General features: G+C 54.5%; 1 protein-coding gene across 2 annotated transcripts in view; it reads left to right on the top strand.

The window, feature by feature from the left end:
- The window catches only part of Crhr1 (corticotropin releasing hormone receptor 1), a 41,458-nt gene extending 19,236 nt beyond the window's left edge, over positions 1-22,222 (top strand). The window contains exons 3-13 of one of the 2 annotated variants that reach the window (XM_021631887.2): positions 5,741-5,860; positions 10,395-10,480; positions 16,125-16,231; positions 16,937-17,057; positions 17,180-17,333; positions 17,543-17,603; positions 19,571-19,643; positions 20,015-20,100; positions 20,309-20,444; positions 20,570-20,611; positions 21,061-22,222. In XM_021631887.2, the coding sequence (XP_021487562.1) occupies positions 5,741-5,860; positions 10,395-10,480; positions 16,125-16,231; positions 16,937-17,057; positions 17,180-17,333; positions 17,543-17,603; positions 19,571-19,643; positions 20,015-20,100; positions 20,309-20,444; positions 20,570-20,611; positions 21,061-21,201 (1,127 nt within the window). In that variant the 3' untranslated portion in view covers positions 21,202-22,222. Of the gene's footprint in view, positions 1-5,740; positions 5,861-10,394; positions 10,481-12,934; positions 15,049-16,124; positions 16,232-16,936; positions 17,058-17,179; positions 17,334-17,542; positions 17,604-19,570; positions 19,644-20,014; positions 20,101-20,308; positions 20,445-20,569; positions 20,612-21,060 lie in introns of those variants that run through there. The other variant, XM_021631889.2, reaches the window with a different exon arrangement.
- Positions 22,223-22,979: the final 757 nt, after the last annotated feature.

Here is a 22,979-nt window from a genome sequence, read left to right as displayed (position 1 = left end):
GCCCAGTTGCAAAGGCAACCTGGCTCCCTCAAGGTGCTTTTTACCCCCCCCAAAAGAAAATGCGAGATGAATGCAAACATCACCAAGGCCTATGGCTTAGTTATTTTACCCCCGTGACCTAAAAACCTGATCTCTGTCCATATGGAGAAACTGAGGCGCGAACGAGTTTCATAAATCCCCCAGGACGTCACGATCAGTAATAGCAGGGTCTGGAAGCAAATCTGGGTCTTCCGGACCCCGTGCCTCCTGTCACTCTTGACACGGCCCCGGGATGGCAGCTTCCAGGCAGGATGCAGTGGGGACTCGTCGCCTTCTGGAATCAGCGGCCGAACAGCTCCTATGCAGTAGGTCCTCTGTGTGTCACCAGAGGAGCTGAGAGGGTGTCCCAGCCTCACCCCGTTCCCCAGTGCCAAGAGAGTCTAGAGAGTCGCAGGAGAACAGCCAGTGGAGAAGTGGACTCAAGGGTGTAAGCGAGGCGGGAGGGATTCCTTTCTAGAGCTGAGCGACTGAGGGCAGTGGCCTCTGTCCCCTCACAGAGGTGGAAGAAAGAAGGGAGTGCTGGACCTGCAGCCACCAGCTGGGTCCTCTACGGACTCCTAGTTGGGCTGACCCACCTCTCCTACCCCTCCCCAACCGTGGGGCTAAGGATGGGTACCCACAGGAAGGCGAAGCCCTTGACATCGTCATGGGGGTGGGAGGGGGACCATGGGGTTAGGTGCACTGAGTTTTGCACATGTGTTTCACAAACTGTAGAGTGCGGATAGCGACTGGGTTTAACCATGGATGGCTTTTAAACGCGCTTGCTGTGAAGCTAGGAAGAAGAGAAAGTACAAGTGTTACCAATTGCTTGCCTGCTACAGTGGGGGGGGGAGGGGCTGGGGCAGGGGCAGGGCAAATCCAAGAGGCCTTCCTGAGAGAGGGGATTTTTAAGTGAGCCTAGAGATAGAACAGTCAGAGGTTGAACACCAGTAGGTAGTTTGGTAGAAGGACTCACCAGGATGAGGGAGACACTAGCCGTCCCAGCGCTGGACTTTCTGACCAGGGAGAGCATTGTTCTCAGCCTGTGGGCAGGCAGTTGCAGCCAAGAAGGACAGGAAGAGAGGGAGGATGCTTGCAGGAAAGGTCCTCCTCCCTCCTCCTCACCCCTCCCCAGGCCAGGCCAGGCTCCATTAACTTGCTTGTGTTCAAGAGAAGTGACACCCTGGAGCCACACAGGTGTCACCTGTCCTTGGAGGCAGCCGGCCGTGATGAATGGTGTTCATTCCTCCGTGATGTGTGCTGGATGCCCCACCCCCACCCCAGCCCGCCTGGCTTCATAGGGTGCAATCCATCACCCTCCACAAGGGCCTCGAATATGGCCATTTGTCATCTGATGCTGAGACGGACCCAGGCTGACGGGCATGGGCAGAGACAGATGGTGAGGGTGGAGCGTAGGGTCCGGGACAGATGGATGGACGTCTGGCTGGAGTGCTTGGCACCGTGCTGGAACCTTTGGGGGCCTTGCACACGCTTCGTGCCAGAAGCAGGGAGGGGTTAGGTTCCCATGGCCAAGGCCCCCATCATGTGACAGATTACAGACTTGGCGACTTACAAAACCATGGCATGAGTGTGACTATGCCAGGAAGTAATAGAATTACTGACTAATAACCTCACAGACAAGTGGAATTGGAGCTCAAGGGACCCTGGGGTCACCAGGGGCAAAACTCAAGAGTGTTCAGAGCCACAAAACAGAAGGGCTCAAGGGCTCCCCCCTGCTCTCCTGGTGTGTGTGTGTCCACACCCTACAAAGACTTCATTTATTTGTTCAGACAGGGTTTCTCTGTGTAGCCCTGACTGTCCTGAAACTCTCTCTGTAGACCAGGCTGGACTCGAACTCACAGAGATCTGCCTGCCTCTTTCTCTCGAGTGCTGGGATTAAAGGCCTGCTCCACTACTCCCCAACTCAGGAACACCTTTCTCTGCCCTGCCAAAGAGGCAGCTTAGCCCAAGGCAGCAAACCTGTCTGCCTGCCCCTGTGTTCTCACAGCGACTGCCCCTTCATCCCAGGACACCAACCTCCCATCAGCAGGAGTGCCTAGCTCAGAGGCTGCCCCCAGGCACCTGCCCCCTCCAACCCCATAACCTCAGAGCCCCTCCTCCAGTCTTAAGCCATACGGGTAGAAGAACTTCCTAGCTGCAGCAAGCTGCTGGAGGCTCACGCCCTTTGTGAGTCTCCTAGAAACGTGTGATGAGAGACATCCCCCCCCCCATAACTGGGCAGGAGCAGGGTTCTGGATTCTCTCTGGCATTACTTACAATGGAAGGATCCCCTGAGCACATTTGGGCGCTAAACTTGATAGGGAAGGGAACCGTGTCTCCAACTTGACCAGTGCACACCAAACTGTGCACAAGCAGTAACTAGGCCGCCCTTCGAAGGGTCCTTATCTGTTATCTGAGTGATCCAGTGACAAGAGTCAACCCCAGATACCTCAGCAAACACCTACCGCTGGACCTTTGTATCGGCTGCTCCCCCTTTGCCATGTGGGCACAGGACTGCCTCCCTCTTTTCAAGTCTGTAATTAAACTTAGTGCTTTAGAGAAATACCAAATTAAAGTAGCACCCAGTCCATCTTTATCTCCGCCCATTATTTGTGATATTTCTCACTGAATAAGTGCATGCTTGCTTGCTCATTGTATCTTCCCCTAGAATGCAAGCGCCCTTGGGGCAGGACATTCATTTTTTTCACTCCTATATCTCCAGTTCACATCGTTTCTGAGGCGAGTTAAGCATTTGAATTTTGTGTAGCTCTCATTTCTAAAACTCTACTTTATTTGGGGTGCTTAGGCCTCAAACCACCCATCCAACCTCCCACCCTACGTAAAAGAGAGAAGGTTAGTGGGGAGAGAGCGCCCCTTTACTTCTCCTGGCTGTTTAGGGTCCATGGGTCTTTTAGGACTCTACACCAGTCTCTGTCAACTGCAGATGCAGCCAGCAATCTCCTCCAAGGCCGCTGAACCCAGTAGTTTCTCTCTGTCTGTCTCCTCCAAACCACCACACTCTCCGTCTCTGGTCTCTCCAAACTGCTACATGCCACACACGAACATGGCAAGCCATGCCACCACTTTCTGGGCTCCCAACTTATACCCTCAGAGTCTTAGACCACGCCCCTCCCACATGTCACAAGTGGAAGGCCTTTACTGGCTGGCAAAGGCAATTAACAGCTGTGGCTAAACTATAGCCCAACTAAAATCCCACACTTGGGATTAAAAACAAAAACATATTTATATAACGTAGCTGAGTTTACAAAGAAACCAAAACTTCCATGATCATTTTGTTTTATTTTTGTTAAGAGAGGGAAAGAATGTGAAGTTGAGTAGGTAGGGAGAGGGGAGGGGTTGGGGGGCAAGGGAACGAATATGATGAAAATATATTGTATGAAAATAAGAATAATTGTAAAAACCTCCCTTGTTCTTCCCTGTCCCTGTGGTAACTGACCGGGAAGGGGCTCGGAGGTAGGTGGCTGGCTATAGGAAGAGTTAGCTCCCGGACAGCAGCTCACCTTTGCTGCTGCAGGCCAGGGAAGCTGACTAGCTAGCAGGCTGGCCCGGCCTGACCAGGCTGGCTCTCATCCCAAAACTATGGTAACAAAGTGAGATCACACACCCCCCCCCAAGAAAAGAGGACGGAAGGGGAGGGGAAGAGGGAGAGGAGTAGAGGAGTAAAGGAAGAGGAGGGGAGGGGAGGGGAGGGGAGGGGAGGGGAGGGGAGGGGAGGGGAGGGGAGGGGAGGGGAGGGGAGGGGAGGGGAGGGGAGGGGAGGGGAGGGTGTTTGTTTGGGGCAGTTGTACCTGTAGGGGTCATTGACCTAAAATTTCAAACTTCGAGTTGCCTGAGGTGGCTCAGTGGACTGAGGCACTTGCCACCAAACCTGAGGACTTGAGTTACATCCACCTAACCCACATGGTAGGAGAAAATTGATTCTCCCTCTCCCTTCTCTCCTCCCTCCCCGTGACCCCCCTTGCCCCTCACCCCCCCTCCTTCGTTTCCCTTTCCTTTTCCCCCCACCCTCTCTCTCTCTCTCTCTCTCTCTCTCTCTCTCTCACACACACACACACACACACACACACACACAGATGTTAAAACATTTAAAATAATCTGAGCTTCAGCAGCCCAGACTTTGGGATCCTTAGCTTCATCTCTCGCCAGGACGCAATTCCAATGCTCTGAAACCAGTCCCTGCGCCTGCTTCTCTGGGCATTTCCTCTGCCCTTCCCGGCTGTACCCTTACTATATTCTTCATGCTTCTGTGCCAGCCTCCCTCACACACTCCAAACTTGGCCTGCTCTTTCTTTCTCCAGCTTTTTTCTTTTCCTATCCTCAAAGCACCCTTCATAGTGCCTGCTAATTCATGCTGGTCCCTCCCCTCCCGTGTCTTATCAATCTACTGGTCCTCTTCGGAGACCCTATCTGTCTGTCCGATCCCCAGGGACCCTGCCCTCTTTCCCAGGCGTGGGGTCCACTGGGTGAGCTGAAAACGCTGGTCAGGCTTACACGCCTGTTACTGGACAGCGAGCCGGGAGGTGCGCTGAGCAGCGCTGTCTGAGGTCCTGACTTGCTGCCTGCTCCCTGCCCTTCTTCTCTTCATCTTCCAAGCACCCAGGAGCTCCTAGGGGTGGACTGAAACCCTAGTGCCAGTTCAGCAGCTAGTACAATCCGTGGAGCCCGGCTGCCGCTCCTGATTGGCCCGCCATACCGTTGGCCCCGCCCTCTCCAGTACTGCCCCACCCACAGGACCCCTGCTGCTCTCTGGGCGAAGCTGGCGCCTTGGTTGCCTACCCCATTCTTTCCACCTCTCTCCTCCGGTCTGTGCAGCCTTTCACAGACTTTCATGCCCCAGGATTTCCTGGGCTTTTAATATAAAGGTCGCTATATCCCCGACGTCACTTCAGCAGCTTTCTGTGAGCGTCCAGGACGGGCTCAAGGAACATGGCGCAGAGAGGAGCACTAGCCAGACGCTGCAAAAGGCAGCTGCCGGCCAGGGACCTCTGTGGGACGGTGGAGGCGCCTAGCTGGCCTCAGAAGCCCAGGGTTCAAACTACACCCTGCCTCTCCGTAGCCTCCTGGGGTGGACCCCTGCGCGTTCCCGGGACTCCAGTGTCCCTTATCTATAAAGCGGGGAATTAGAGCCCACACGGACAGGTGGGTCAAAGACCAGACTAGATTTTAGGTTATCTCAAGGAAGACCACAGGGACATTTGCCATTCTGCCTCGCCCACCATCGGTGGGCCCCCCAAGCCCTTGGACGAGCTGTGGGTGGAGCCTCAGTGCTCTAGCTGGCCTTGACATCAAACGGTTCTAGCCACCCTGCGGTCCTTCCCCGCCTCGGGTCAACCGTTAAAGGGAGGAAAGAGCCAGATGATATGCTAAACATGTCCTTCCCAGGACACCTGACAGTGCATTTAACCTCCACTGTGCTGGGCGAATTGGTGACCACCCTGTGAGGAAAGCCTCCTCACCAGCGGAGGGGGAGATCTGAAGCCCCCCAGGACTTTGGCTGTTGGTTCTGCTCTGGAACCCACAGCCTCTCAGTGCTGTAGCAGCAAATTTCACATTCTTGGATAGGCTGAGCTCATTTCTGCGCTGGGGCGCTGTGTTTCCTGCCTTTGGTGGGCTGAGGGTGGGCAGAACTCCAGAGGGCTCTCTGTCTGCTGGGGGCCTGGGCAAGGCCTCAGTTTTTCTCACCAGCTGTCTCTGTCCCTAGGCCTGCAGTGCAATGCCTCCGTGGACCTCATTGGCACCTGCTGGCCCAGGAGCCCTGCAGGGCAGTTGGTGGTTCGGCCCTGCCCTGCCTTTTTCTACGGTGTCCGCTACAACACGACAAGTAAGGAACAAGGAAGAAGGCGGACTGCTGGGGGCTGAGCTGAACTTTGGGGGTGGGAGGAATAATCCGAGAGCATGGACACCCCTAGGACCAGCTCTGCCCTCTGCTTGCTCCTGCGGATTCTTGCAGAGGAAACACCTGAATATATATATAGTGACCAAGTCACTTGCTGGTAGTGGGTGATGCTGGGCTGTGCAGGTCTAAGCTGACACTTTCCTCTGTAGCTGACAAGCTTCTGGTTAGTCCCACTGCCCCTCAGCCACTCCCGAGATAGGTCAGTAATGGTCCTGATAGGGCAAGGACCAGACGCCTGGTAGAGAGTGACTTATATTCAAGTATCTCAGGCCCACAGGTGTGATGGGGGTGGGGTGGGACCGACCATGGGCTGAGCGGATACTGAATCCCCATGTAAACAAACACCTTGCTCCCCCAGAGGCCCCGGACTTCATGCTGGGCTTTGCAGCTCCTTGCTATAGCATCTGCCACCCTCAGAATTAATTTGCTTTCTCCTGCCAATGACTCAAGTCCCTGCTATCAAGAGAAAAACAGATGGAGGTCAGGGGCCCTGGGCCACACAAAGGAGGTTGGGCTCTGGGCTCGGAGCCCCTCTGTGAATCCTGAAGGGGTGGGTGAGTGATCCCCAAGCTCCAAACAGTGGTAAAAATGACCAGATTCCAGGTGCCCCATGTGGAGACTCAATGGGTAGCCTTCTCCCTGCTTGTGGCCCTCTGGCTTCCTCAATTGGGGATTAGAGGGCTGATGACCTCTTCCCACCCTAAACTCCCAAACCTCTGCCCCTCCCTCCTTCCTTGACTCGATGGAGGTGAAGGGGATAAGATTAGGAATACAGCCAAAAGGGTCTGAGAAGGTGGCCATGGGAAGGTCATGAGAGAGAGAGAAGAAATACTAGAATGGGTGAGGGGTCTAAGGAGGAAAGGCCAGGTAAGGAGTAGAGGTCAGAGGTCAAAGAGGAGGCATTGTGGTGCGTTGTCGGCTAGCTTCCCATTTAGCTTCCAGTTCAGAGGAAACTGAGACATGGGTTGGTTGATAACCTAGTCAGGGTCACAGAGCCTGAAGGTGGAGTTAGAACTCGGGGGTCTAGGGCCTTGCACACTGCTCTGCACACACCTCACACCCCACAGGACAGTGGCAGCATGGACTGGCACGGCCAGGCTCCCCAGGATGTCTCCCTCCCTTCCTGGCAGCACCAGGGCCTGTCCAGTCACCCCTAAAACACTCCTCATCTCCCTTCCTGCCTACTGCCCACGCTCAGGCACTCCAGTCTAGGCCCCCAGTGCCCAAGCTGACCCTGTCACACCCCACCCGTAGCCTACCTTTCTGTGCCTCACCGTTGCCTGTATTCCTGAGTGGAGTTCACTAGGCTGTCTGTGGGTACAGCCCTGCCCACGTTTGCAGCCAGCCCCAGCCATTCTCCATGGGTCCCTGCAATTCGGGTTACCAAGGTTTACTGGACACGTTCCAGTAAATGCCATCAGGCTTTAAGGCTATTTTAGACATGGACGCTCTCTTCAATAGGAGCCAGGCACCCTGCCCTCTAGACCCACCTCTGTCTGTGCACAGTTGAAGAGCCCTTGGTTTGGGGTCCTCTCTGAGCCTTCCTTTCTCTACCTACAGGATGGATGGGGGTGCGATAAGGTATCCCCTGGGTTCCCTTGCTCACCCAGCAATTCCAGAGAGAGAGTTGAGATGTTGGTTTCCCTGGCAAGGGCTTGCCAGACTTCGCACGCAGGTGCCCCTGGTGCCAGGTGATGGGAGTGCGCCCACGGTGTTGTCGGGAGGGAGCAGAGCTGCTCCTAATCATTAGCTTCTAATTAACTCATTTACTGATGAGGTGTTGCTAGGACTTCCAGGCTGCTCCTTACTGCCCTCCCTCCTGCGGCATCAGATCTTGAAAGGGATGGGAAACATTTCCAAAAATATCCATCTTCCCAGGATCCTCTAGGAGGACTGCTCAGCTCAGCAATTAGGCGAGGAGGTTGGCTCCCTCCTGGCAACAAGCCCCTGTGTGTGAGGCTTGTTTTCCTCCAGGGTCAGTTTGTCCCTCTGGGTCAACTCCTGCTGCTTCCTAATGTCCATCCTGCAGAACGGCTCCAGGCACCTACCCTAGTTGGGGGTGGGTAAGGAAAGTTGTTGAACAAAACAGATTCTTAGAAAAATCTTTACCTGCACCCCGCCCCCTTGGATAGAGAGAAGTGATACGATCTATTATGTAAGGTTATATAAATACAGCTCAGAGGCAACAATAATAAACACGGGACTGACACCATATGCCCAATACAGTTCCAACTGTTCACTAAAAATACTAACCCAAGGAGGCCAGAGTGTCTTCAAGATGGCTCTGTCTCGAGATAGAGAAGCTGAGCCATCAAGTGACTCACCCAAGGTCACACAGATTGTAAGGGGAGTGCCAGCATTTGAACCTAGACTCTGTGGCCCGAGGGGCCCTGTTCTGAACCCTGCTTTGGGATGCCTCTCTCTGCCTTATGCTCTTCCCATCCATCTCTGCCATAAGCCCCATTTTTTCCTCTGCTGGCATTCTAATAAGCCTCTGGTGGTGCCAGGCACATCCTACCCATACAGGGTGCTGTAATCAACCCTCTTGTTCTTGGCCTCCTGTCTCCACGGAGCATCCTCATTGTGAGTCCCTTGGGCATCCGCTCTTACTTAACACCAGTAGAGAGCCTATGACCTCACTGCTGACTGTCCAGATCACAGCTTTGCCCAGGGCTCAGATCAGCTAACGGTGAGGCCAAGCAGAGCTAAGAAAATCCATAAAGATAATTTCCCCCATCAGCTAGCTGCAGCCAGAGAGAGCTGCAGTTAGAGAGAAGGCCACAGCCTTTCAGCTTGGAAGGTCAGACCGGCTCCCTCTGTTGGGGCAGCTTTAATTCTCCCCGGGCTCCTCATTCTGCATCTATCTCTGGTCCTGATGCTGCTGAGGAGGTGGCTCCCAGGCTGATAATGATCCTTAGGGATCAACTGGGGCATCGCCACATTTAGAAATGAATGGAAAGGCCAAGAAGCATTCTAACTGCTCAGCCACAGCTCAGCTATGCCTGTGGCTCCTGTAGGGCTCCAAGACCAGGAACTGAGACTCTGACTCTGGCAGCTTCTGCTGCCCTCTTCCAGCCCCGTGGGTCAGTTGGAGTCACAGAGCAGACTATCATAAGAGAGACTCCAGAGGAGTTGACTCAAGGCTCATTTTCTTTTATAACCAATGCTGCCTGGAGTAAGAGCCAGAAATACGAAGCAGGGTTGGCAAAACCGATGCCAGAGAGGATGTGGGTGAGGTAGGAAGACATCAAAGGGGTGAGGAGGATGCAGACACTCCTGGGTCTCCCTCCCTCATGGATTTCCCATCTCTGCTGCTACCCAAGAGGGCTATGTAGGGAGTGAGTAACAGAAGCTCTTTAGGCAACCTGCCCCTCCCAAGGCTCTAAAGCCAAGTAGAGCAGCCCCAAAGCCCCTCCAGATCTTGGGAGGTGAGAGGTCCAGTCTGAGAGGAGTACCCACCTTTGTAGCACTCTCTGCCATCTTTTCCAGCGTCACTTCCCAGGCCAAGAGCAGCAGTAGCAGGCCTAGGAGTGAGCTACCTGACACCTGAGAGCCTTTTGGTGTCATCCCCAGCACATCTGTCCTTTCCTAGCAAAATGCCTCCCTGTGGAGCCTCCAACACAAGGCTTGCTGTGGAGAAACGATAATATTGGAACCTCCCATCAGTCCGACCCATGTGAGACACTCTTGTGTGAGAACTGCACACGGAGAGGCAAACCCAAGGAATCCCACCATTTAAATCACCCGTGTGAGCGCCCTCTGCACATTTGTCCACCAGATCCTGCCCAGCTGTGGTGTTTGTCTGTTTGTTTGTTTGTTTGTTTGTTTGTTTAAGACAGTCTCACTTGTAGCCCTGGCTGGCCCAGAGCTGACAGAGATCTGTCTTCCAAGTGCCAGGATTTAAGGCGTGCACCACCGCTTCCGGCTGCCCAGTGTATCTCAAGTCACAGGATCTGTCATTCAGGACCCCCAAACAAGAACATCTTGGAGCCGGGCATGGTGGTACAGGCCTGTGATTCCAGCACTCAGGGAGACAGAGGCAAGCGGATCTCTGTGAGTTTGAGGCCACCCTGAAGTACAAAGAGAGTCCAGGACAGCCACGGCTACACAGAGAAATCCTGTTTTGAAACACACACCCCCTCCAAAAAAAAGAGAGAATCTTGGAAGAATAGCAACCAAGAAATTTACCACTGGAAAGGGTCTGTGGGGAGGTAGCCCCTCCCCCCCCCAGGGGTGAGGGAAGTGCATGTTAGTGCCAGTCTGGGCTAACAGACTCAAGGCCTGTGTGTAGCTTATAGGGCACAGATGTAGTCCTCTGAGGTAGTGAAGTTGAAAGAAATAAAACATGGGGTAATCAGGGAGCCCCTTTCTCCCAGTTTTATTCCAGAGTCTCCAGCCGGCAGGCCCTGTGCTGGACAAACAGATGGCTCTTCTATCATGGGTTTTCTTCTTTTCCCAGACAATGGCTACCGGGAGTGCCTGGCCAACGGCAGCTGGGCAGCCCGAGTGAATTACTCCGAGTGCCAGGAGATTCTCAATGACGAGGTGAGAATAAGCCACCATCCTGATGAGCAGGCCAGGGCCACCAGCACAGGCCAGGTGCCTGCCACATGGCCAGCTGGGATCTGGGAACTTTCCAGAAGCTGTTGGAGGGCCACTGGTAGCGAATCCAGTCCTGGTTCCTCTTTCTTCCCTCCTCCCTTCCCTACTTCTCCCTCCCTCTTTTCCTCCCTTCCCTTCCTGTTTCTCCCTTCTTCTCCCCCCCCTCTTTCTCTCACATTCATCTTTGGCTGCTTGTGCTGAATGAGGGACAGGGCTGGGATGCAGCTAAGCTAGACAGTCACTAGATCTACCCTGACACCTTAAGAGTGACATCAAGGTCCAGCCACGGGGCCTGTGTCAGAACCAAGGCTGGAAGTGGGGTGATGCTGCAGTTTGCAAAAGCCCCAGAGATGCTTTGCAAAACTTCAGTGGTTTTGAGCAGCTGTTTCTTACATGGAATGTAAAATTTTAAAGGTTCAAATGGGAATGCAGTGAGAGGGGCCCTTCCCGTTGCTACCCTCAGCCAGTTTCTCACGTGTTCTGCATGTCTGAGTCAATGTGCCACTACATAGTGTTTTTGGCCGTACCCAAACTTTACCTGTTATACAAAATACTTGATGCCTGTAGCCATCTTCTTGTAGCCATCTAGCTCTAGCCCAGAGATTGTTCCATGTAGGTGCAGAGCGAGCATCTTCATTCTCTTTACATCTGCATAATTTCCACAGTCCAGATGTGCCATAACTGAGTGGGCCAGACTTCATTCTGTCTTTGGCTTTTACAGACAGCATCGCCACGAAGAATCTTGTGTGAATATGGGTTCCTCTGTCACTACCTCTCTACACTCAGTCCCCTTTACCCTGTTTAAGGAGGGTGGGGTCAGGCTGGCAGAACCAATGAGCAGAAAGCAGAGGGTTGGAAACAAAACCGCCCCAGGCTGCCAGGTCCCTGGGCCTTAGGTGTGAGGAAGGCAGACTGGTCCAGGGGATCCTGGAAATGCCATCATCTGAAAGGTCTGAGTTAGAAAGCAGCTCAGAGACCCTCCATCCCATCCTGAGATTTCCAGACCTGCTTAATGTCACCCAGAACGCTCATTCACCCACAGCCTCCAGAACCCCAGCCAATACCTATAAGGTCAAACTGTCCAAGGACAACCTGAGAATGGGCCTTTTTACATGTGTAAGTGGTATGCATGTATGTGCATTTGTCTGTCCTCTCAGATTTACCCAAAGAGGCAAGTGTCTAGCCGAATGGCAGCAGATTGCTAGGCTCTGAGTCTGGAATGAGCCCAAATCAAAGGCAAGGGTGGAATGGGGGTGAAAATAGTGGGTCTGTCTTAGCTATTTTTCTGTTGCACCACGACCAAGGCAGCTAACAAAAGAAAGCCTGTAATCTGGGGCTCACGACTCCCGAGGGTTGGAGTCCATGATCCTCACAGCTGGAAACATGAGAGCAGGGAGGCAGGCCCAGCACCAGGCAGTAGCTGAGAGCTCACGCCTTGAAACACAACCACGAGGCAGAGAGAGAAGAAAGAACGGCGAGAGCTTTCGAAGCCTTAAAGCCCGTCCCCAGTGACACACCTCCTCCAAGGAGGCCACAGCCCCTCATCCTTCCCAAACAGTTCCACCAACTGGGGACCAGATAAATCAAATAAACGAGCCTTTGGGGGGGGTCATTCTCATTCAAACTTCCACGGGGTTCTCAGAAGGCTGCCTGAGAAGTGGAACTTCTGAGGGCATGGAGATGTCAGGTGCGGAGGAGATATGTCCACAGCTGGCACCTCATGGGGACAGATCCCCAGCTGGCCCAGGGCTGACGCAGAGTCCCCCGGAACCACCCTGCACTAACCTCTACTTCCTGTAGCTTCACCTGTGAAGTGATGGTTCACACTGTCAACTAGTATATGCCTCTCCCCTGATACTAACATCTCCCCCCTACCAGTGAGCACAAGGTCTCAACTCCATCCTGGGAGATTATAGTGGGGACATGAAAGGGACTCCAAGAGCTTACAAGCCAAGGGGTCAGGGCTTGAGGTGGGGCCTTGGTTAGAATGTTCTGATGTCTCAGAACCTCCTGGGCTTGCTGCCAGAGGGAAGATTCTGATTCTGTGTGACCAGGGTGGGTCTCAAGACTCTGCCTTTCTCAAGATGTCTGCAAACTCCTGGCCGCTGATGCTCTTGATGACCTGGAAGTACGGACCACCCACAGAGGAGTAAGAGAGGCAGCTCAGGCAGCCAGATGGACAGGAAAAGCCAAGAGTCTGATGAGCAGGCACGGGGAGCGAGAGAGGCAGGTCACTCGGAAGGAGCCGTGGTGATCCCGTTGCTTTCATCCTGGCAGGGCATCCAAACAGGTCTCGTGGCACCGGCCTTTGGGGCAAGAAGATATCTTCCAATCTGGTCAGAATCGGCCAAGCAGAAACTGCCTGCTGGAGTCTGGTCTTGAGGGCACAGCACAGTGGTCCGTCTCCAGCACCCCACTGGGCCACCCTCCCCAGGGAGCCTATGGGTCTCGGGTCTCCAGACTGGACAGGGAAAGGAAGGGTGCTGGTCAAGCTTCCCCAAGCTTGGTTTTGACTTCTCGTGCTTTGGGCAAATCCAGAGGTTTCTGCAGTTCCTGGTGGCTTGTGTCCAGGAAGTCTGAATGTGTGAGGGTGTCCCTGGCATCTTTTGCAGGGAGTCTGGAGAGGTCACCGGCTGTCTCTTGGGACACTACTGGCTGGTCTCTCCAGGAGTCACTGACAACCTCTTGGGGTGTTACCAGCTTTCTCAGCGTGACTTGCTGTTCCGCCTGGGTGTCTCTGCGTGCATTTGTCTCTCGAGTGTTAGCAACTGTTTTGACCTGGCTTTGTTCCTGTACTTGAGGTTGAGTCTTTTAATGTTTGAGACGAGGTCCCATGTGGTCCGAGCTGACCTCAAAACTTCAGGTCTTTCTGAGGGGCTGGGGAGACAGCTCAGCAGTCAAAAGCACATGCTGTTTGCACACACCCAGACTTCCTTCCAGGCACACACGTGGTGATTCTCGACCATCTGTAACTTCAGTTCCAGGTGAGTCACCGCCCTCCTCTGACCTCTGCAGGCATCAGGCACATACTCAGGGTGCAAATGGCGTGCATGCAAGCAAAACACTCATGCACATGAAGATAAAATAAATAGATCTAAGCATTTAAAAAAAAAAAACAAAAAACAAAAAACTCCAAAGCCCAATCCTTCTAAACCTGCCTCCCGAGATCTGGGCTTACAGGCATATGCCATCACTTCCCACATTATGGAGCACTGAGGATCGAACCCAAAGCTTCATGCAACTAGGCGAGCACTCTATCAACTGAGCCACATCCACATCCTCATGGGTCATTTATAATAAATAGAAATGTATTGGCTTTTGGTTCTGGAAAACTGAGACATCCAAGGTTGAGGGGCTAGCATCTCATGACAGAAAGCAAAGAAAGGGTTAGAGAAAGAGGATGGGACACACCTCATTTTTACAGGGAACCAAGATCCTGCAGTGAGGCTTCCACAGCTCTGTGCTGGGTACCATGTTTCCAGCACTTAAACTTTCGGGAACGCATTCGAGTCACAGCAGTTGCCGTGTCTCGGGGTACCTCTGGCACTCTCTCTGTGACATTGCCGTCCCTGCAGCTGTCTTGGAGCTCTGGCCCTTGGATTGCATCAGGCTCATGAGGCCAGTAGAACCAAGAGCATGACCCAGCTGGATCTCTGCCCCCGTGGCTTTGGGCTCTCTGTTTTTCCATTCCAGCCTTCGTGAAGAAAAACACTAGTGAGCCACACTCTCCCAGAAGAGGAAGCATCCCCAGAGAGCACTTGTCCCCCTCATAATACCCTGTGTGTGGAAGGAGAAGAGGATCCTAAAAGCCAGCTGGTCCAGGCTCTGATTGCTAACTGTACAGCATGGAGCATGGATCAATTGTGCAGCCTTTCTAACCAAAAAAAAAAAAAAAAAAAAAAAAAAAAAAAAAAAAAAAACAGGCAGCAGGGGCCAGCCTCAGTGATTTCACTGAGGATTGTGATGTGGGACCCAGCTTGCAGTAGGTCCTCTCAAAACTACCCAGCTGCAACCTGAGAGCAAGCGGAGTGGCCAGCAAGCCCCTCCTCCCGGTTCCCTCCTAGGGTCGAAGAGAAAGCTAGGGCATGGCAGCCGCTCAGCTCCACAGATGCTGTTATTACCCAGGGGCTTCTCCGCATGGAAGTGTGGAAAATTTAATAAAAGGAAATCAAGTGTTGATTCCACACAGAGTTTGCGTCGTGCATGCCTGTCTGGAGCCTCTCGTAGGATCCTGGCATCTGCTGCAGACCCTTAGAGACCCTCAGCGATTGCAGGGCAGAATGGACCCTCCCTCTTGCCTCCCTGCCCAGCCTCTACTCACCATCCTGGGGTCCCAGGGAGCCAGAGGCATGAGCTGCTCATGTGATGTCCTGCCTTCTTGGAGCCTAGGAAAGGGTGAATGGGAGTTTTGCGTTGAGGATCCTCTGAGAGTGAGCACAGGACACTGGCCGGTCCCCTGTGGAGTCAGGACCCGTTTGTAGCATCAGTGCCTTGCCCAGCTTCACCTGTAGGTAAGAGGCGTTTTTAAGCTCAAGTTGGTGATCTTGAACAGATCTCTGGCTTTCTTTTTCTGCCAAGGAGGCCACAAATGCTTTTCCAGCTTTTCCCACGGGGCCACTTAGAAGCTTTAAGACCAGGAGAACTGAGAGTGGGACAGCTTCCATTGCATATTCATAACTGAGCAATTAAGAAAGTTCGGGGCCGGAGACGAGGGCTCAGTGGGCAAAGGTGCTGGCCAGCAAGTGCGACAAACTGAGCTGAACTCCAGGGATCACCTGTGGGAGGAGAGACCGGGCTTGTGCAAAAGTTGTTCCCAATTTCCACACACATGTCACGACACACATGAGCATATTCATGCTCCTTCATATGTGCACAACGAGTAAAGAAATAGATCTAATTAAATGGTTTTCTTTTTAATTAGGATCGGCTGAGGGTGTAGCTCTCAGTGGGCAGGGCACAGTAGTTTGGGGGGCAGGGATCTTTTCACTAAACCTGAGGCTGACAGTGTTTGCTGGGAGGGCGGGTCGGTAATCCCAGGCATCCACCTGTCTCTGGGTTGAAGTCACAGATCCCCACAGCCATACCCAGCTTTCACCTGGGTGTCGGGGCTCCAAACCCGAGGTCATCCCGCAGCCAGATGCAGGGGTGACCAGGAAGACAGGGACTCAACTCAGAAGTGAATGAGGAATGAAATCCGGAGGGATGGGGGCTGGGGAGGTCTCTGCACCCCCCACGGGAGCCTGTGGTGTCAGGACAGAGTGAGGCAGCTGTGAGAACTGGGGGGGAGGGGGGAGTGTTAATGTGCTACAGGAGCACTGTGAGACAATGGGTGTAGCCTCGGTCGGTATCTAACAACACAGTGTGGCAGACGGAGACCAGATGTGGAGGAAGACTGGCCCGGGTGCCACTCCAAGGCGGTGGGTGGCTCACAGGGTCATTCCAGAGCAGGGCAGACCTCGTCACTATTTGCCACTCTTCCCCGACACCCCTCCCTGGTGCTGCCCTCATGGAGCTGTTTGGTCCAGTGGGCTCGGAGGCATGGCTGTGCAGGAGAATTCACTCTGCCCCTCTCTCCCTCCCGCCTCAGAAGAAGAGCAAAGTGCACTACCACATCGCCGTCATCATCAATTACCTGGGCCACTGCATCTCCCTGGTGGCCCTCCTGGTGGCCTTTGTCCTCTTTTTGCGGCTCAGGTGAGAAGACCTAGACCCTGCCCTGCCCCCTGCCATCCGCTGGGCCCTTGAGCGTGTGCGGGGGAGGGGGGAGGTGTAGCTCCAAGATCCGGGTGCTGACAAAAGGGTAACCTGCCTGTCATCCGAATATGAGAGTAGCCATCTATGGGAATCTCAGGTCCTCTCCCCCGTCAGATGATGGGGGCTGCAGGGCAAGAAAAGACCAAGCCCAAGCTCACCTGTGGTAGCAGCTCCTAAAGCTGCTCCACACCCATCTTGGGGTTATCAGGCAGATCCCTGGAGGTGAGGGTTTTATAGAGCACCATCCCTGTCTCAGGTTCAAATACACCATGGCCCAAGTGGCAGGAGAAAAAGCTGGGAGTGGGTGGCACCAGGTGCTGGAAGTCGAGAGGGGGCTCACTGTTGGAGGCAAGCCCTCTACCTCTAAATCCTGGTGTGTGGGGAGTGAAGGGGGACTCCCTGACCACGCCAGGCTCTGTGGACATGTTGGGCCCCAGATAGGAGAGGCCCCATGGTGCTCAGTCAGCCACACTCACTCCAAGCTTTAACCAATCCATTCTTCCGTCTGGGCTGGGGTTCCATTCTTGTCTGGTGATGCTGGCGCCTGCCCTCATCCTATCTCTCTCTCTCTCTCTCTCTCTCTCTCTCTCTCTCTCTCTCTCTCTCCTGTCGCTGTTGCCACCTGGCCTCTTCCTGCCGCCCCAGGAGCATCCGGTGCCTGAGGAACATCATTCACTGGAACCTCATCTCGGCCTTCATCCTGCGCAACGCCACGTGGTTCGTGGTCCAGCTCACCATGAGCCCCGAAGTCCACCAGAGCAATGTGGTGCGTCCCAGCTAGGGATGCGGAAAAGACGGGCCGGGCCTGGGTACCCACAGAACAAGAGCGGGACCCCGAGGAGCCTGAGGGTAGGACCTCTCTCTCATGGTCGTCTCTGGTTGGGACAGGGCTGGTGCAGGCTGGTGACAGCTGCCTACAACTACTTCCACGTCACCAACTTCTTCTGGATGTTTGGCGAGGGCTGCTACCTGCACACGGCCATCGTGCTCACGTACTCCACCGACCGTCTACGCAAGTGGATGTTCATTGGCATCGGCTGGGGTGAGCTGGGCCAGCCCCGCGCCCACCTCTCCTCGAGGACGACAAAGGCGGGCCGGCTCTGGAGGGTGGGGTGCGTGACCCTTCTTGGGGATGAGAGTAGTGGGATCATCACGAAGGAAGCATCAGGGCTCAGCTCCCAGGAATCCCTGCTCTACTGCCAGCCCTGGGCCTCCCTGGGGTCCTCCGATGACAGCCCCTCTCTCCCTCAGGTGTACCTTTCCCCATCATCGTGGCATGGGCCATCGGGAAGCTGTACTACGACAATGAAAAGTAAGTCAGCGTGTGAGGTCAGAGCCTCGCTCTGCGCATGCTCCCTAGGGGACTCTGGCCATTGTCTCCCTCCCGTTGTCTGTGCCAACAAAGGCAGGGCTGAGCACTGGCCTCAATTAGGATCCTTTCCAGGCTGGGAGTTCGAAGGAGAGCAAAGCCAGAACCGAAAGCCAGGCAGCCCAGGTCTCTGAATGGCGCCACCGCCAAGTAGCTATGTGACCTCAGTTTCCTCATCCATGAAATGGGCACCTTCGTTCTACTACCTATAGCAGGGGTGAAGGGAATTGGTGCTTACTGAGCACATAGAATAGTGCCTGCCACCCAGTCATCGCCGAGTAAACGTTCATTCACGCCGAGGAGTGTTTCACGATAAGATTGGAGTGGTTTAATGGAAACTGGTCCCGGTGGTTTCAAAGACTCTTCCAGCTCACTCTGAAGCCCAGGGTTGCTCGTGAAGCAGGCTTGTGCACTCCCTAGAGTGACAGCTTGCACGTGGGGGACTTCTCGGCTGTCCCTCACAAGAATCCTAGGAGACGCTCTAGAAGGTTCTTTTCCTGGGGGCTCCATGCTATTGGCCCTTCTGCCTCAGGCTGGGGTGTTTGTGCAGCAGCAGGATAGGCGTCAGGCTGCTGGGAGCTGGTTCACTGACATGCATGTGGGGTATCCTGGGCAATTCCTGGATGGGGATATGAAAGTGCGAGTACAGGAGATGGGGCAGGAGGAACAGGAAGGGGAGAAGGGAGAAAGCAAGAGAGAGGCGGGAAGGGAAAACCCAATTGCCGGCCTGCCCACCCTGGAGCAGGAAGGATGCTAGAGTTAGGCGTGAGCAGCCCTGAAGCGCCATCTGGTGGACAAATGCAGACAGTGCAGCAGAGAGAGAGACAAGCCGAGAGGCCCAAGGTCCCGGGATTGGAGCCCACAGTGATGTGTGACCTGAGTGGTGTTAAACGCAAAGTAGCTAACTTGATTTTACAGCCGAGAGGCCACAAACTTTACATATGGTTCACAGCATCCATAGCAAGTCCATAAGGACACAGGATTTCTGATTTACCCTGTTCCTGTCTACTCCCTGGGCCTACCTCTTGCAATAGGTGTTATCTGCAAAATCTTTCCCTCGCGGGATGTACTCCAATGGAGTCCAACGGAAACTGCTGTTAGTAGCCCCTTGTGCGGCAAGCTCAGCCAAGGCCACTGCCAACATCCATCAGTGGGCACCGGAGAAGGCAGTGCTGTTCTAGGCTTCAGGTTGTTTCTGGCTTTGTCTGGAGAACTCTTTCCCCGGGAAACAAATAAGCAGCTACCCCTTCCTTATAGGAGCCCATCCACAAACTCAAATGCAATTCACAGACCACCAGCTGGGGGAGCCAGTGACTGTGCTGGGGTTACTTAGAGAGCATAGATGAGGGTTATTTATAGGAGTGGAGGTGACATCAGGGCAGACACACACTAGAAAGTCTCCCCACAGCACGGATAAGGATGTTCCTATAGCTACATGGAGTCTCACCTCCTGTAAACTCTAGCGCCTCCTAAGACCGTGAGGCTGTGTGCAGTGGACAGAACTGTATACAACTGGCCTAGGGGTGTAGGACCTCTGGAACCTCAGACGAGGTCCATTGACCCTCCCTACTGCCCCCTTCCATGAGGTAATGTTAATGATCAGCCCCATCTTGCGGGGCCCTTACAGGCAGTCACGGATGAGCATGTTGTCAGGCTCAGGGGCCCTTTCCAGGGCCCTCCACAGCGTGTGCACCAGCTTCCTGCCTCAGAGGGTACCATCCCCTTTGCAGATAGGATCGGCAAGGCCCTGAAGCAAAGTCTATTGGCTTGGCTCTCTTGGAAATTGGGGTACCCTTTCTGGGCCACTGGCACTGATCCTGCTCCAGTCAAGCAATGACCCCTGGTCAAGCGCCGCGCCACTGAATGGACTCTGCTGAGCCCTCCCTTCCTTTCCCTCTGTGGCCTTCTAGGTGCTGGTTTGGCAAACGCCCTGGTGTGTACACTGATTACATCTACCAGGGCCCTATGATCCTGGTCCTCCTGGTAAGAGCCTTGGGAGGTAGCAGGTGACGGGCCACCGTGGGGAGGGGCAGTCTGTCTACAGTGGACAGAAAGGACCCTCTGATGACCCCAAGAGAGGGCAACTAGGCCAGATGTTTGTGGGTGTTAGAGAAGGATGGAGGGAGAGAGAGAGAGAGAGAGAGAGAGAGAGAGAGAGAGGAGGAGGGAGGGAAGGGGTGAGGAAGCCAGCAGGAACACCAGAAGAGCCGAGAGGAGTGAGTGAGGGCTGGTCCTGTCCACCCCACCCGCCTCCATTTCCTGCATATATCCCTGTCACATGTGGCCATCCCTGCTGGCCATGCCCATCCCTGCCATCCATCCTCAATCCTCCTGCTGGCGTGCTCCAATTGCAGATCAACTTTATCTTTCTCTTCAACATTGTCCGCATCCTCATGACCAAACTCCGGGCATCCACCACGTCTGAGACTATTCAATACAGGTACCTGGCTTCCTGGGGGGGGGTGTACTTCAGAGGTTCCAGCCTTCTTTGAACCAGATCTCTTCCAAGTCAGCCAGTCAGCCCAGAAACTGCGGCCCCACCTTGCCCCAACATGCCTGAGACCGCCTCCCAAACCTGGGGTGCTTCCCGAGGTAGAAGCCCCGCCCCTCTGGGTAGCCTGTGACTCTGGCCTCTGTTCCAACCCTAGGAAGGCCGTGAAGGCCACTCTGGTGTTGCTGCCCCTCCTGGGCATCACCTACATGTTGTTCTTTGTCAACCCTGGAGAGGACGAGGTTTCCAGGATTGTCTTCATCTACTTCAACTCTTTCCTGGAGTCCTTTCAGGTACCTCTGGGGGAGCCAGGATAGCTGGGGATTCTTCTGGCAGAGGGCTGGAGGATTGGGGAGGGGGGCTGGGGCAACCTAGGAGGTTGGACCCCACTCACCCCTGACTCTCCTCTTCCCTTCAGGGCTTCTTTGTGTCTGTGTTCTACTGTTTTCTGAACAGTGAGGTAAGGACCTTCAGGCCAGGGCTGGGCTCAAAATACTGAGTCTCCAGAGGTTGAGAACTGTGACCCTCATGTCTCCTCTACCCTGGGCTGGCTTTTCTCCCTCTTCCCAGGTTCAGCTCCCACTCTGACTTTAGGCATGGCATGGTGTGGGGGAAGCTAGAAGATAGAGTCTCCATCTTAGGGAATGTTGAGCAGAGGTAGGGATTCTGTACAGCAAAGGCCAGATAGCACCTCTGTTAGACTATGAAAAAAAAAAAAGTATCCCTTCCTCATTTGAGAAAACTGGCTCAACATATAGAAACCAATAAAAGTAACTATGTGAACATCACCACCTACTGTAGATCCTGTCACCACACCTGGAAGCTGCTTATAGCCGCCTAGAGGATGCTGGGATGAGAGGAGTGTCCTGAGCCTGGGCTCTGAGGCTGTGTGTTCTCTTGTGCCCACAGGTCCGCTCTGCCATCCGGAAGCGGTGGCATCGGTGGCAGGACAACCACTCCATCAGAGCCCGAGTGGCCCGCGCCATGTCCATCCCCACCTCTCCCAGCAGAGTCAGCTTTCACAGCATCAAGCAATCCACGGCACTGTGAGCCGAAGGCCACGGAGCAGCCCCCAAGACCTGCGGCTCCAGAAAGGATGCAAGCTCGCTGGTGGGGACCCCATCTGCAGAGGCAGCCGGCCCTTCCCGTTCCTATCCCTGGGCTGCAGACCTAAGAGCCTGCCCAGCCCTAGACTACAGCTCATAGCACTGAGCTCCGCCCACAGCATCTGGCTCCCTGCTGCCCATTCTCCCAAGAGAGTTGGAGTGGAGATTGGGGGCTAGGAACCTTGTGACAGATTAATGGGCCCCTGTGAGAGCTGTCTTGTCCCAGAGCAGCTCACTGAAGGCCTGTAGTCTTCAGTAACTGTAGGGAGGCCACTTGCTACCCCGGGGCATCATGGGAAACTCTCTTCTGTGGTTGGGAAGACTCTGAGTCTTAGCGATTCCTTGGGAGGCTACTGAGAACCAACGCTACATGGTCCAGTCAGGAGACCTGGAGATAGCGTTAGAAATCTAGTGACATCATCAGACAGCACTCCTCCTCCCTCGAAGCCACTCCTGAGCCAGCACAATGTCATCAGCACCGTGGCACTGCCTCTGGGAAGCCCTGCCTTGCTGCCTTGCACCCTTAGACTTTTACCGTTCTGCAGGCCAATCCAGCTTTCTGTCACGTATCCACTGACAGCGACAGTCCCCTTGCTCTGAAACCCTACCAACCTTCTTGCCTCTGGATGTCTTATCTGTGGGAAGATGGAGGCTGGGTAGAAGAGCGAGTTGCCTATGAGGGGGAACCGGAGTGGGCCCAGCCTTTGAGGAAGGAGTGGCCCCTGGGTGCCCAGGCCACTGACTTCAGTGGCTGGCCTCTGGAACATACTCATAAGCTGAGTGAAGGGGGAAGGGGCCCCTCTGCTCAAATGCCCTGGAGCCAGTGGCTTCTGGGACAACTAATGGAGAGACACCTCACCTCCCAGGCTTGGAGTGGCCCAGCCCTCGATGGGTGGGAGGGCTGAGCATCCATGGCAGGACTGAGGTGGGGCTGGGGCGATATAAATAATATTTATCTTTTCAACCACCTTTGTGACGGCCTGCACTCTGCCAGGGTTGGGAATCAGCAAGGGGGGGGTCTCTAAAGAGTAGCTGTTAGGGGCCACTGAATGGCCACTGCCACTCATACCATCCAGGATGAGCCTGAGGGCTGGAGGCAGGGCATGAAGTCCAGACATGAAAATATGGGCATGACCAAGGACGCTTAAGCTCTGTATAAGGAGGTGATACCTGGAGAGAAGGGCCAGGGGTTACCATGCAGGGAGGGTTACCATGGACAGGGGACAGACAGACAAGAACTGTCCCAAAGACACCAGGCAGCAGTGGGCCCCAGTTCCACAGGGGGAAATTGGGCAGCAGTTAGAGAGCTGAGGAGGCCAAGCAGCCTGCGGAGCTAGAGACTTCCCAGATGGCAGATATGGAGCCATGGTTGCCAGGGCAACCCCAAGGAAGGACTGGAGGGGTGAGGCCAGAGGAGAGAAATGTGGGGAAGGGAAAGATTAGACGGCCTGCAAGCACCACCACGGCAGGCAGCTGGAGCTCTGGCCTGCTGAGGAGGAGCCTGGATCATGAGGTGAGGGAGCTGAACTGGGGTACTTGTCCACCCGCTCCTGTCACCCATCAAGCCACTGATCTGAGCTGCTCCCGAGGGACCTCGGCGCATCAGTGCATCTGCCACGTCCATGCGGCCAAGGGTTGTCCAACGCCGTAGGCTGTAGGTCTCTGGAAGCCATCGTGTGCCCTGGTAGCACCGAGGAGACTGGCGGAACTCGCATGAGGGTC

Source organism: Meriones unguiculatus, chromosome 7, assembly GCF_030254825.1.
Source record: "Meriones unguiculatus strain TT.TT164.6M chromosome 7, Bangor_MerUng_6.1, whole genome shotgun sequence".
Taxonomy (NCBI): domain Eukaryota; kingdom Metazoa; phylum Chordata; class Mammalia; order Rodentia; family Muridae; genus Meriones; species Meriones unguiculatus.
Note: the sequence above shows the minus strand (reverse complement) of the source record. Positions and strands in the feature narration are given on the sequence as shown.